Genomic DNA, 14,181 nt, shown 5'->3' with positions numbered 1-14,181 from the left:
CAAGGCTGGAGAGCATACACTTTCATCAGTGAAGCTGGGTGATCCAACAAACCTGGAATGGATTTCCTAAAAGTAATTTGCTATTTGTTAGCAAATGTTTTTAGTCCTGGACCAGATCCATCCAGGTTTGCTGGATCACCCAGCTTTACTGATGAAAGTGTATCCTCTCCAGCCTTGGAGAGCTTTAATAACACAGGCCCATTGATCCTCAGTCATTGTGAGCTGGGAATAAAGGGGTGCACTTAACAGTATAAAAGCTGTACATCAGAATGTAAAAACTGTTTAACTGTTTGCCTTTGCTTTACTATGACTGTTGACTTCTGGTAGTTGCAATCCTTTTTGATATACTGATGTTTCCTTTATATGTATATATTTTTGACCCTTACTAATATGAAAAAACTCACAGCTACTCAGAGACTCTGCTTTCTCCTCTGAGTCTATTCTATGTACTAAACATGGAATTTTCTTCTGATAACCCAGAACCCACCAAGTCAGGTGGGCGGCTAAGTGGATGGGAAGAGAGTTTTTATTTATAATTTTTCCTACAAGCTTTTTTCAGACATGAATGGGGCAACTATACTGTATGCCCTAGGCGCCAAAGCAGCCAGCTGCCTAGGCTGCTATGTCTTTACGCAATGTAAACTCAGACAGAACTAAAAGTCAATAGTCTTACAATAAGTGATGAACAAGTGACCCTATAATAACTACATTTCTGTTTTATTTTCACATGTAAAACAAAATTATGTCATTGTGTTTTCTTTTGTTTGGAAACAGATCGAAAGTACAGCTATGACAATTAATGCATTTAAGTGTCTGACAGGCACAGTGACTATTGACAACACTGTGGGAAATGAAACATTCTTTTTAGTGACATGGGAGATTGGGATTCCCACAATCAGCCTTACAGATCCTAATGAAAAAGTTTATGGTAACGAACAGTTTGTGAGTGACACTGTTTCAAAGTCTACTCGTCTCACAATTCCAGGCACAGCAGTAGTAAGTACTCACATATACTTTTATAGATGGATCATGGGAAATATGGTGACACTATAAAAGAAAGTAAAATGTTATCATTTTCGAATTCAGGTGCATTTCAGGATTCATGTGTTTTAAAATTCCATATACTTCTTGCCATCTTAATCACAAATGCAGTCCCACTTGTCTTTAATATCATTTTAAATGTAACTTTATTTTACTGCATGAAGGTTCCAAGTGTTTTAAAACTTAGCTAGTCTCTGACTTATCCTAACCCAAGGGTGTCCAACCAATGGCCCGCGGGCCACATCCAGCCCTCTGCTCAATCCTTCTCTGCTCTCCCTGCTGTCTTAGAGGGGATGGGGTGCGCGCATCTTCTATTTTTCAGAGAGCTCTTACTAAAATTACGTTCAGCCACCTAAACGTAACAAGTTGACAGATACGGGTTCACAAGCATAAAGTCCTACTAAGAATCAGGGCTATTTTTAAGACCAGGGTCCCCAAATTTCGTGTGCAAGTTGAGGATCCCCTGGGGGCCACTCTCATGGCAACAAGCATTAGGGTACTGCCAATTGTCTGTGTGCTGTGGTGCCCTTTGAAGTTCACAAAACTTCAAGGCTGCTGTTCAGAGTTGTTGCGGTACAAAGAAGGTTAGCGACTCCCTATAATTGACAGGATGCCTTGTGTGGTGTAGTTTCTGCTCTTTGGTACAGGAATGGAGAGTGGGGAGCAATATATGACCGTCCAGCACTGTATGATAGGTTTAGATTTGTATTTTGCATTAACAAAATAAGCATAAAATGTTGAATGCAGAAATTCTTAATTTGTCATCTCTTTTATTTGGTACCTTACGGTAACTAGAAACATTTCAATGTAATTTTAGTTTATTTTTTTTTTAATAAAACTTATTCTAGTTTTAGAGGTATACACAGAGAGAGGAAAAATAGAGGAAGGCTTTTGAACAGCACTCTTAATAAAATAATTTAACATTAAAGCCTTGTCTAATTTTTTTACACATATTTTAACCCCTTTTTTTAGTGTTTTAAAGTTAAGCTTTAAAATGCTTGTAAAAGTGCAACAAAACACATATAAACATGGTAGGAACGTTTATATGCATTTTTAAAACTGTTCATGTATACCCAGCCTAAATCATAATAGTGAATAAAATCATTACTTTATTAATTACTAAACATTAAAATGATTAACATATATTATTTGGATTAAACAAAATATGGTATTACAAATGCTTAACAAGATTGCAGAATATTGGTTACATTTCAAATGCCATCCATATACTCATGGGGATAAGTGAGAGGAAAAGGTCTCCGGCCCGATGCGTTGTTTGCATTGTGGCCAGTGAGGTTTATCCCAATGTCAACAGCGTTCCCCAGATGAAAAAAGGTTGGGCTCAGTTGTCCTAACCCATCACCCACCGTCCCTCTGAACGCTGGTATAAAGCAATCTAAAAAAAAAAAATTAGTCACCTAAAGCCACAGTTGTGTTATGCTCCAGCCATTTAGAATGCAGTCAAGAAGTCTGCAAAAGTGAAATTACAAATGGGACAGGTGGATCTGCAGTGCTTTGGGGCCTCCTGAAAGGCTGTCAAAAGGACCTAGATACTTGATTTCACAAGATCACAAGATAAGGAAAATATAAAAATGTGGGGATGGATTAAAAAGGGGTTGGAAAAAGGTTGTTTGGAGGTGGCCTTAAAACAATCAAATAAAAAATAATGCTTGTACAAAAAGCGCTCAGGCACAGTGACATAACAAAACAATTTTTTTTTTTTGCACAAACATATTTTTTATGGCTTGTGTTTTATTGTATTTGTATTTGAAAGGTGAGGGTTGAAAGTAAGGAAGACCTAATCTAAGCAGAACCAGAATAAGTCAGCATTACCAATTCAGTCATTAATTTGTCACTAAAAAATTTGCAGCAATATAAACAAAATGAAAGCCTCATATATTAATAGTTTTACTTTTACCTTTTAGTCACAGCAGTTGTGCAGGGCTGCCAATGGGGCTGTTGGCTTGTGTAGAAGGGCAAATGGAAGTTTGCTTTCAGGTGCATTCTGCTTGCATTTTATATTAATTTGACCGAATTCTGTTCAGAGTTTATTTGTTACTTTTTTACTCCCAGTGACATAGTCATAAATCATAACATGTGAGGGAACATGTGTTAAAAAGTAGTAGCTGTGCTGTAACAAATTCATGTTTACAAATTATCTAACAGCAATTTGGTTTATGTTTTTTAAAAAAAGGCTAGGATTCCAATTATCCAGTCACTTCTAGGCCCAAAGCTAAAACAGGCCTTTATTCCATGGAAGAGTATTCTGTTCCAGTGTACCCATTCTCAGTCCTGCTTTCCCCCACCCTCACCTGCCTAAACCCTGATAAAATGGGTTAAAAAAAAAACAAAACAAAAAAACAATGAAATAACAAAAGAACTGGAATATCACCCATATGAAAGCTCCTCTTTTGACCCATCTGCCAACATATTATCATTTACAGTGGATAAAAATGTGTACACACCTGTTAAAATGCCAGATTTTGTGATGCCAAAAAATGAGACCACAAAAAATAATTTCAATAAATCATTTCAAAAATGTTCCCACCATTATGTGACATATACCCTGTATATTTCAATTGAAAAACAAATAATGTGTTAAATATGTTTTCTATCGTAAAAAGACATTAAAAACTATACTATACTATAATCTGATTGCATAAGCACGCACACCCTCAAATACATTGTTGCACTTTTTGATTGATTACAGTATTTAGTCACCTTCGGTATCAGTCTATTGGCATGGCACATCTTGACTTGGGAACATTTGCTAGCTCTTCCTTACAAAAGCACTCCAAACCTGTCAGATTGTGAGGACTTGTGCACAGCCCTCTTCAGGTCACCCCAAAGATTTACACAGCTCTGGCCTGGCCACTCTAAAACATTATTTTTTTACATCACAAAAAAATACAGTATAACAGGGGTGTGTATACTTTTTATATCCACTCTGGGTTTTAGAATTCTAGGATGTCAAGTATCCAGATATACATCCCATCAGTTCCTAATTTTAAAAGCCAGGCTACATTTATGGATCTCCAAAATGACATGCTTTATGGTTGGATATTATGTTGTGATAATTAATGTCTTTTATGACCCTGTATTATACATACATTATTTAATACATGTATTTTTTCTCCTATAATATATAATGCATAGCACATTTGTTTTCTTTTAGAAAGGACCGTGGGAATACAAGATCTGCAACAATGAAGTAGCTGACCAAGTTTTGGGTTTCACAGTTAATTCTAGAGCATCTGATCCAAGTGTTCCACCAGTTGTTGTTGAGCCACATATGAACTCAGTTAGAAGCAGTTTCCCTACACCCATGATTGTGTATGCAATAGTAACTCAAGGAGCTTCTCCGGTTTTGGGGTTAAATGTTAGTGCTACAATAGAACCAGAGAATGGAAAGATCACAACCTTACAACTTTTAGATAATGGTGCAGGTAATTGTTCTATTTGACAACTGCATTCCCTTTTTGCTTTATATAAAAGCTACAATAGAGGATCTTTTGATTTTCAAGTTATTTAAAATTTGAGGGATTATTACAGCAACACATATTGATGGCTATGACACATTATTTTGTCAACCTATTTTGTCAAACTATTCAACCTCTCCCTTTCTACTGGTAAATACCCCTCAGCTTTTAAACATGCCATAATTCTCCCAATCCTAAAGAAACCCTCATTGGACCCCTCCCTACCCTCTAACTACCGTCCTATCTCCCTTCTACCATATGTCTCCAAACTTCTTGAACGCCTTGTCTACAAAAGACTCACCGATTACCTGAGCACCAACTCTCTCCTCGACCCCCTCCAGTCTGGTTTTAGAGCTGCTCATTCCACTGAAACAGCCCTTACTAAAGTGGCCAATGACCTCATCAGAGCTAAGTCTCAAGGCAACTTTTCCCTGCTCCTTCTCCTTGATCTTTCCTCTGCTTTTGACACTGTCGATCACCCTCTTCTAATACAAATCATGCACTCCATTGGTATCTGTGACACTGCTCTCTCTTGGTTTGCTTCCTATCTGTCTGACCGCTCCTTTCAAGTTTCTTTCAATGGTAACTGCTCCTCACCCACTCTCCTCCCTGTTGGTGTTCCCCAAGGGTCAGTCCTTGGACCGGTTCTCTTTTCTCTGTACACCCCCTCTCTCTGTAGTCTCATATCCTCCTTTGGCTTACAGTACCATCTGTATGCTGATGACACCCAAATTTATCTGTCCACCCCTGACCTGTCTCCCTCAGTCCTGGATAAGGTCTCATGCTGCCTGTCAGCCATCTCATCATGGATGTCTGACCGATTCCTGAAACTCAACCTGGATAAAACAGAACTCCTCATCATTCCCCCCTCAAATTCCAAATCCCCCCCTGACATATATCTAACTGTTAACAACACTGTTATTCAGCCCTCTCCTCAGGCACGCTGTCTTGGTGTCACCTTTGACTCGGCCCTCTCATTTACCCCCCATATTCAGAACATTTCCAGGTCCTGTCACTTTCACCTACGCAACATCTCAAAAATCCGCCCCTACCTGTCCCCTGAGACCACCAAACTCCTTGTACACGCTCTTATCATCTCTCGTCTTATCATCTCTCGTCCTCTCTGGACTACTGTAACATCCTTCTCGCTGGTATTCCACTATCCCGACTCTCTCCTGTACAATCTATCATGAATGCTGCAGCCAGACTCATCCATCCTTCCCACCGCTCCTCATCTGCTGCATCTCTTTGTAGTTCTCTCCTTTGTCTTCCATTTCACCTTAGAATCAAATTTAAGCTCCTGTGCTTTGCCTTCAAATCCCTACACAGTTATTGTCCCACTTACATCTCTGACATGGTTAAAAAATACTCCCCCTGCCGCTCCCTCCGCTCCTCCAATGATCTACTAATGACTTCCTCACTCATAACCTCATCACACGCACGGTTACAAGACTTCTCTAGAGCTGCTCCAACTCTCTGGAATGGTCTTCCTCGCCCTATTCGGCTTGCTCCTACTTTCTGCTCATTTAAAAGAGCGCTCAAAACTCATTTTTTCAAACTTGCCTACCCATCTTCTTCTGTCTGCTAAACCCTCATTACTTCCCACCACTACATATCGCCCATCCTATTGTGTGTGAAATTCCCCCACCTACTAGATTGTAAGCTCTTCGGGGCAGGGTCCTCTCCTCCTGTATCACTGTCTGTATTAGTCTGTCATTTTCAATCCCTATTTAATGTACAGCGCTGCGTAATATGTTGGCGCTATATAAATCCTGTTTAATAATAATAATAATAATAATAATAATTTTTTGGTCCTAGGGCCTGGGCTTATTAGTGTTAAGTATGGGGATTTCTTAGCTGAGAAATTAAGATCACACAGGTTCATAGTTTGCCTTCTAACATTAAACCTTTGCCCTGCTTAAAATCTTAACACTATTACACCTGAAACTATGGGCCTGACTTACTAAAGCTTTCCAAGGCTGGAGAGAATACGCTTTCATAAGTGGAGCTGGGTGATCCAGCAAACCTGAAATAAATTTCCATTCGGAATCATTTGCTATTTGTTAGCAAATGTTTCAATTCCGGACCTGATCCATTCCAGGTTAGCCGGATCACCTAGCTATGCTGATGAAAGTGTATCTTCTCCAGCCTTGGAGAGCTTTAATAAATCAGGGCCAATGCTCTAGCAAGAACATAAAATTCTCATAAAAAAGGTGTATAATTAGAAAAAAAACAAGTTTGTTCCTCAGCATGTCTTTGTTTAGCAGTGATTTTTCTCTAGTTTTGCCCTTTGAAATGCTGAGGGTCTTGGGGCTAAACAGCAGGTCAAACAGCATGATCATAGGTTCATTTTGAACCCTAGCAGTTAAATAAATTTCTTACTTCATAACTCCAACAATTACAGCATCACCCCTGAAGTAATATCTAGCCCGTTCATCATTATTCTTACCTTTTCCTTGTGCAGGAGCTACTGTATAGAATACTCACAGTGATGCACAACCATTTAGTGTTAGCTCCTCTTAGGCAAAGACTTGTGCCAGATTATCATTGTACCGGTAGAAAAACAGTAAGTAAGTCAACGTTTTACCTGGAATATTTGTTTTTCCACACCAATCATCTAACAATGGATGTCTTAATAATCATTAGTTGGCAAATGTATTTAATCCTAGTCTGGATCCATTCTAGGTTTCGGGATCAGCCAGGTTCACCCATCATAGTGTACGTTCTTTTTAAGAATCAGGCCCAATGTATGCCACTTTTATATCAATTTATAAACTGTTCTTCAAGATTGACATCTCTGATAATATACCATGTCTCAACCATAAGTGTACTATTCTAATTATTAATGCATATACACTGACAGAAGTGTAGATATTTTATGGCTAAAGCTACTTTTAGAAAATATGGCATGCTGTACACAAAACTGATATGACAGTTGATTTTGTACTTTGTTTAAAATTGTTTCTAAATAACTGTAAAATATTTGCTTTCCACTTTTGAATTAGATGCCATCCCATTATTTTGTGCTTACTTTACAATAAATCCAACTATATGTTTAATTTTCTTAAGGGCCAGATATTATGAAGAATGATGGAATCTATTCCAGGTATTTTACGAGCTATACAAGAAATGGAAGATATGGTTTCAAAGTCCGAGTTGAACGAAAAAACAAAACAGCCAAACTAGCACGACCAAAAAACGAAGCATTATATCTTCCTGGCTATGTCAAGAATGGTAAAAATGTCACGGGACACTTGCAATTAATAAAAAAAGCTATATAACAATTTACGTAAAAAGATATGTATTTTAATCATAATCTTCTCAACAATTTATTTTGTACAATGTATAGAATGTATTCTACACGTTATTTACCTGTAAAAGTCCTTATTTAATGTACATCACTTCAAAATATGTTGGTGCTATATAAATCCTGTTAATTAATAATAATAATATTAATAATAAGACTATTGCTTGGCACGACCATCTTCAGCGCGTCAGCAGTCTCAGTAGAAAAGTAACACTATATTATTCCAATATGCCCCAATAAAGATCATTTGGGAGAGGCCAGCAAAGACAGTATAACAGGTAAAATAGTACCAGGGCAAGGTTTCAGGGAACATCTGTAGGCCTGATGCCACTCCACAGCATTTCGGTAATTGCACATAAGAAACATGGCAATGACTTCTGCTGATGAGCTTTACATAGCATAGGTGAGGATCCCAGACTGCATATTATAATTGCAAGTGATTCAATATGTCTTTACATATGTATGAATCAGTTAAAATTAGTATTACATGCTTTGTTTTTCTAGTAATACCTTTCATATGCTTGTTTCTTTTTTATGTAGGCGTTATTTTCAGTAACCCTCCAAAGCCAAAAGTTACAACTGATGACCTACTGTTAGGGGATTTCACCCGAACAGCTTCAGGAGGCTCCTTTATAGTAACTGAAGTACCATCAGGCCCCCTTCCTGATGTGTTCAAACCTGGGAAAATTACAGACTTAGATGCTGTTTTTCAAGGCCAGCAAGTTTTATTATCCTGGACTGCCACTGGAGATGATCTTGATGAGGGAAATGGTATGTATTACATGTTCTGTTTTATTTTTTTTCTTTTGCATCCTAAATTTGAGGTTAATGGATATTATGGCTACATTTTCTGGCACATAATGTATGGTCTGGAAGTATCTATAGATATGAGATTTAAGATGCATGGTACTTTGGGGTTCCCCATTCATTTCATGACCCAGCACTGGGTGTTAGTAAAGCCCCGACTTGGATATTAGACATGCATATTAGAGAGGGGTTCAGTGGACAAACTACTCTCTGATGGGGCAATGTACAGGTTGGATTTGAAGTGAAACTTTATTTTAGGCTAAACTGTTTCACAAGTCTTGGATAGCATACGGCAGCAGTCGCCAACCTTTCGGTCCCCACAGACCACTAAATTTATAATTTTAAATCCCTCAGATCATTATTATGAATATTTTTAAAAACATAAATACATTTGTAAAATAGTATAATAGATCTTCCTAATGGTGCCTGACGAGGACTGTGGAGGCCCTGATTCATTGATCAGCTCAGGGTTAAGTGAAGTATTAGAATTGTTATGATTATCATTAGAGATAACACACAAATCTACCTGTCCAGCCCTGACTTGTCTCCCTCTGGTTTCGATAAAGTTTCATGTTGCCAATTGGACATCTCAATACGGATAGCTGGCAAGTGTCTGAAACTGAACATAGATTAAAAAAAAGAACTCATTATCTTCCCTGCTCACCACCACCTTCAAAATCTTCTTCTAATATCTCTCTTACTTTTAGAGTGGACCTAAACTCTAACATCAGACTTATCATTTAATATTTTATTCATGTTATTACTTTTATATTTTTAATAATATTTTATTACATTTTTTATTTATTCTCACTTGCACTGGAATGTCAATCTTCCCCAGTGGTGCGGACCATGTCAGCTTGTATCCATGAAAAATAAAACATTTGCTCTATGAGCTGTTGTACAGTTGCCCTGTAGAAATCTTTGCAGTAGACTACTAGAGATGCAGTGCTACAATTATCTAAGGGAGAAAAAAATGACAAAAACAAGGCAGACGTGCTATAAATCTGGAAGCCAGTGGAAAAGAGGATCTTCTCTGAGGTCCTTTCACTGTTTGCTAAATTGTCACTTAATGAAAGATGACTTCTTTTACAATAATGACAATTAAAATTTAAAATTGTCAATTAAGATTCTGCAACATGTTTCCTATATTTACTAATTAACATTTTTCCATTGCGAATGGTACACCTAATAAATTGTGATATTATTTTCAGCTTCCAGGTATGACTTGCGAATGAGTCACAACAGAGAAGAACTATTTCACAAGTTTGAAAATGCCACAGTAGTTGATATAACAGATCTCAAACCATTACCAGCTGGAACCACTGAGCAATTCAATTTTACTCTGCAAAATATTACTATTAAAAATGGTACTGTTCTGTATTTTTCTTTGGTTGCTATTGACAAAGTTAACCATATCTCAGAACCATCTAACTTGGCAAGGGCACTGATGTTTATACCTCCCCCAGCATTCAGTTCAGCTAATTATATCTTACAGACAGGTGACATGGTGTTACTGATTTCACTAGCAGCTTATTTTTCTATAACTGTTTTATAAAAATTCAACAGTGTATATTTTTTTTTTAGGAAAGGCACTGCTAAAATCAATGTATTATGTATAATTAGGGAACGCAATAGTTTGACAATAAGAGGTTTGCAAAGCTGTTACAATCAAATTTTTGTTTTTATAATTTAATAAAAACATTTGCAATTTAGTTTTGTGCACTTCTCTTAGAATACTGGATCATAACCTCATGTACATATCTTATTTTTAAGGGTATGCCACTGAAAAGCCTTGAAAATAACCAATATATATAATATTATGATTACTTTGTATTGGATTCAATACAATACAAAATAATTTTAAATTCATACCATGCTCCCTCGCACAAACCGATGTCACTGGGAACTCCCAGGGAACGTTAGTGCACTCGCTGGGGGACAGATCGGACGAAGAGGACACAGCCAGAAGATCGGATGGGACGGGCAGGACAATGGAGAATGCCGATGGGACCATGTAAGTCTTAATTTTTTTAGCTACCCCTGGTGTGGCTCCCGGTTACCACTATCAGCTGTTTTTTTTTACCCCAAGCCACATTTGGGGTTACCGCTCAGGTGGTTAAATAAAAGTTATATATATATATATATATATATATATATAAAGATAGGAGCAGAGATAGATTCTTAGTATATTGGTGACATCTAGTGGTGAATGTTTTTTGGTCTAAATCTGTAATGTTGTTGATGCCATTAGTGTTCCCATCAACATTTTGATATTTGGGGGGTCAGATTCCCTGTTTTATAAATAGAGCCCTAAGTACACTTTATTTAACTTCTTAGTATGTAGGAATTTTTTTTCACTTAAAAGTTAAATAGTTGTTTCTTTAAATTAGTAGTTGTACTGGAAACAATGTTAGGGAAAAAAAAAGGAGTATTTGTGTAGTAAAATTTGTCATACAAACTTATTCAGGAAACTTTAAAGTACTTCAAGTATAAATATAATTTAGTAAGTAAGGAGGGGATTGAAGTAGGGGACACTAAAGAAGAAGACGTCGGTGCAAGGTGCTCAGTGAGTAGTGACTCAAAGATGTGGATATTGCGCAGGTGGTGAAGGTGAGGAGGCAGGTGGGTGCAGCGATAATACCAGAAAAGCTGGGAAGAAAGTGAAGTAAGCTGCACATAAATGTAAGTCCAGAATGTGTCAGATCAAAAAGCAGAGGAGAAGAGGAAGGAAGAACCATGGTTGGAAGAGCTCTACTACTAATCTAGTCCATGTACTGTTGTCTACATCTCCAATTGCAGCATAGTATTTTCTCCTCTCTTATCCTCACCTATGTGCAAACAAAAAACAAAATAAAGTAAGGGATGGACCTTAGGAACCAGGGGAAACAGAAAGTGAGAGATTTAGGTAATTGTTATTGCTCTTGGTCTGAAAGGAACTGTGGCACATGTAAGTAAATGGTGGATTACTTTAAGTCTGATTGTCATGCTCTCACAAGAGTTTCCCGCAATGGATTCCTGGGAACTAGTTGAATACATTTTTCTTAAGAGGAGTACATCAGAAGTATTTGTAACTGTTCCATATGATAAAGCAATAGGCTGACTAATGTCTGAATAATGGAAAATGTATTCAGTATGGAAACAATTGTTTGCACTAAACCAGCCTAGATTTTGTGTTCTACAGCTAGGGTATAAAACCCACATCAGTCATGGCCACACTTCAGCTGTCCATGACTACAGGAAGAGAAAAAAACAACATACCATTTACCCAGGAGGTGGGCTATCAAGATGGTCAGGGAGGATGGGCTCCCCTGAACCCTCTATGTCTGTAAACAAGCAAGTGAACCATTTCAAGAAACCTTTCACATCAGGGGTGTTCATGAAAGAAATGGCCACCTCTAGTCTACCATGGCAAATAGGCTTTGTGCTCTCACACAATAGAGGAGGGCAATATCCATCCATAAAATGTGTTTACTGGGTTCTTGTGAGGTTGGCAACAATGAACAAACATAACATCATCATGCAGAAATTGACTTTATATATATTTATAACAGACAATGATACTCAGCATCTTAAATCTACTTCAGGGGTGTGCCTTTCTTCTGTTTTTGTATTCTATCTCTTTCTCCATCCTTTCCACCTTTCTTGCTGAAGCATACAGAAGTAATCTCACAGCAATATGCAAAATATCCCAAGAGGAATAGAGAAATAATCATACTTTACCACCTACAGGACCAACATTATTTTTGCACTGGTTCAATTCTACATAATATTACAAGGAGGGTTAACTACATTTAATTAACGGAACGCTCCTAAATGTTTCTACCCCTTATTCAGATTGTCATAGTATGTTATAGGGAAAGTATGTGTATATTACATTCAAAATCAGACACTGTATGTGTTAAAATGCTCCAGGAAAAGTTCTGGTTGTTTTTTATTTTACAGAAAAAACAACTAAGGGTCCCATTGTGGCTCAGGAAAGAGTTGGGGGCAGGTTCACAGACCACTTGGTCAATATCTGATTTTCTGCCTGTGCAAGGTAAATTACAGATGTGGTATGTAGGTAAACAGGCCTATGGAATAATAAATGCTGTTAGTCTGTGTCTAAAAGCTGAAAAGGAAGGAGCTCTCCGTCTAAAGACACAGCGAATAATACCTACTACGGTAGTTGCCCTATCTTTTTAGTGGTTGTGGATCCATTTGCCAAATTACTTGTTTTTGTCTTGATGAGCCCTTACTGGATGTGTCCTGAAGCACATCCACAAACCCTTCCTTTACAGGAAAATTCCTGTGGAGATTGGAGTGCACTAGACAGAAAAGGGCTGGAAGATGTTGTTGGACATGGAATGATTAAGTGTCGGGGAGGCCACGGAGCTGCACTGGTTGCCATTCTGGGGATATACGCCTGTGATTACTGGAAAAGTCCCGGTGATGTGATGCAAGGCACCAAGTAGCTGAAGTGTACTGGGAGCTTCAGACAATCTATCTACTGTGTACTTAACCTTTGGCGATAGGGGTGAGGATATGTTTTAGCTCAAAGTATGTAGACTTTATTTTAGCATTTCCAAATAACAAATGTATTAAATTATTATTATACATGATAGTATTATTAAATAATAATTTACAAATTCATATATATATATATATATATATATATAAGATTTCATGCAAAACAACACTTTTTAATCTATAGTAAATACACCTTTTATAAAAGAACAACTGGGGAAGAAAGAAGGACAGAAGATCTGAAGGTGGGATAGTTGGTAGGTATGCCTAAGGTAAACAGATAGTACAAGCAATGGGAGAAGTAATAGTAAGGGCTATGCATCTGGATGGAATTTCTACCAATATGAACAGTCATTCATAAAATGTCTCATTTTTCCATACCATTTCAAATACCTTTAGAAACAAGGTCACTCTGCTTGTAGATGATGTTTGGCATGCAAAATAGGTGTTGCTAAAATGAGATACACTTTGAGCAAGGTTTAAAGAGGCATAGTAGTCAATCAGAAATTAAAATGTGTAATGTTCCTGATTGACAGGAAAAAAGGTGCAATGGTGACAACGCAAAGAAACGCCCTGCTATTGGGGAGAAAATACAATGCACTGCTGCTGAATAAAAAAATGTCCTAGTATTGATGGAAGGAAAAAGATACCATGATAGTGATTAATTGAAAAAAAAAGATGCTCTGGCATTGGTGGTGAGAAAAAATGCCCTGGTATACTTCCCAAAGTTGGACACAAGAAAACTGCCAAAAAAATATAATTTATGAAATATTTAAAAGACATACCATTCTTAATCAGAAGACATGACAAATACATTTATGTATGCAGAGCAAATACTTCCCTTCTTTTTTCAACACATTCCCCAGATTTCTTTTTTTCTCCTTCAGGAAATTTAAAGAAGGTAATGTAATTTTACAGATACAAGAATAAGAATTAACAATCATTACTAGTGTTGGTCGAATAGGTCACTATTCGATTCGACCGATATTCGGCCGAATAATGCATAATTATTCGGGTCGTCGAACATCGAATTCGAACACCATT

At 37.4% G+C, this 14,181-nt stretch overlaps 1 protein-coding gene across 1 annotated transcript in view; it reads left to right on the top strand.

The window, feature by feature from the left end:
* The window catches only part of LOC140337208 (calcium-activated chloride channel regulator 1-like), a gene marked incomplete in the record, with an annotated part of 27,917 nt that extends 17,571 nt beyond the window's left edge, over positions 1–10,346 (top strand). The window contains 5 exon segments of the mRNA XM_072420805.1: positions 775–996; positions 4,217–4,487; positions 7,590–7,754; positions 8,368–8,598; positions 9,846–10,346. Of these exon segments, the coding sequence (XP_072276906.1) occupies positions 775–996; positions 4,217–4,487; positions 7,590–7,754; positions 8,368–8,598; positions 9,846–10,189 (1,233 nt within the window).
* Between the last annotated feature and the right edge of the window lie 3,835 nt (positions 10,347–14,181).

The sequence above is a fragment of the Pyxicephalus adspersus genome, chromosome 8, assembly GCF_032062135.1.
Source record: "Pyxicephalus adspersus chromosome 8, UCB_Pads_2.0, whole genome shotgun sequence".
Taxonomy (NCBI): Eukaryota; Metazoa; Chordata; class Amphibia; order Anura; family Pyxicephalidae; genus Pyxicephalus; species Pyxicephalus adspersus.
Note: the sequence above shows the minus strand (reverse complement) of the source record. Positions and strands in the feature narration are given on the sequence as shown.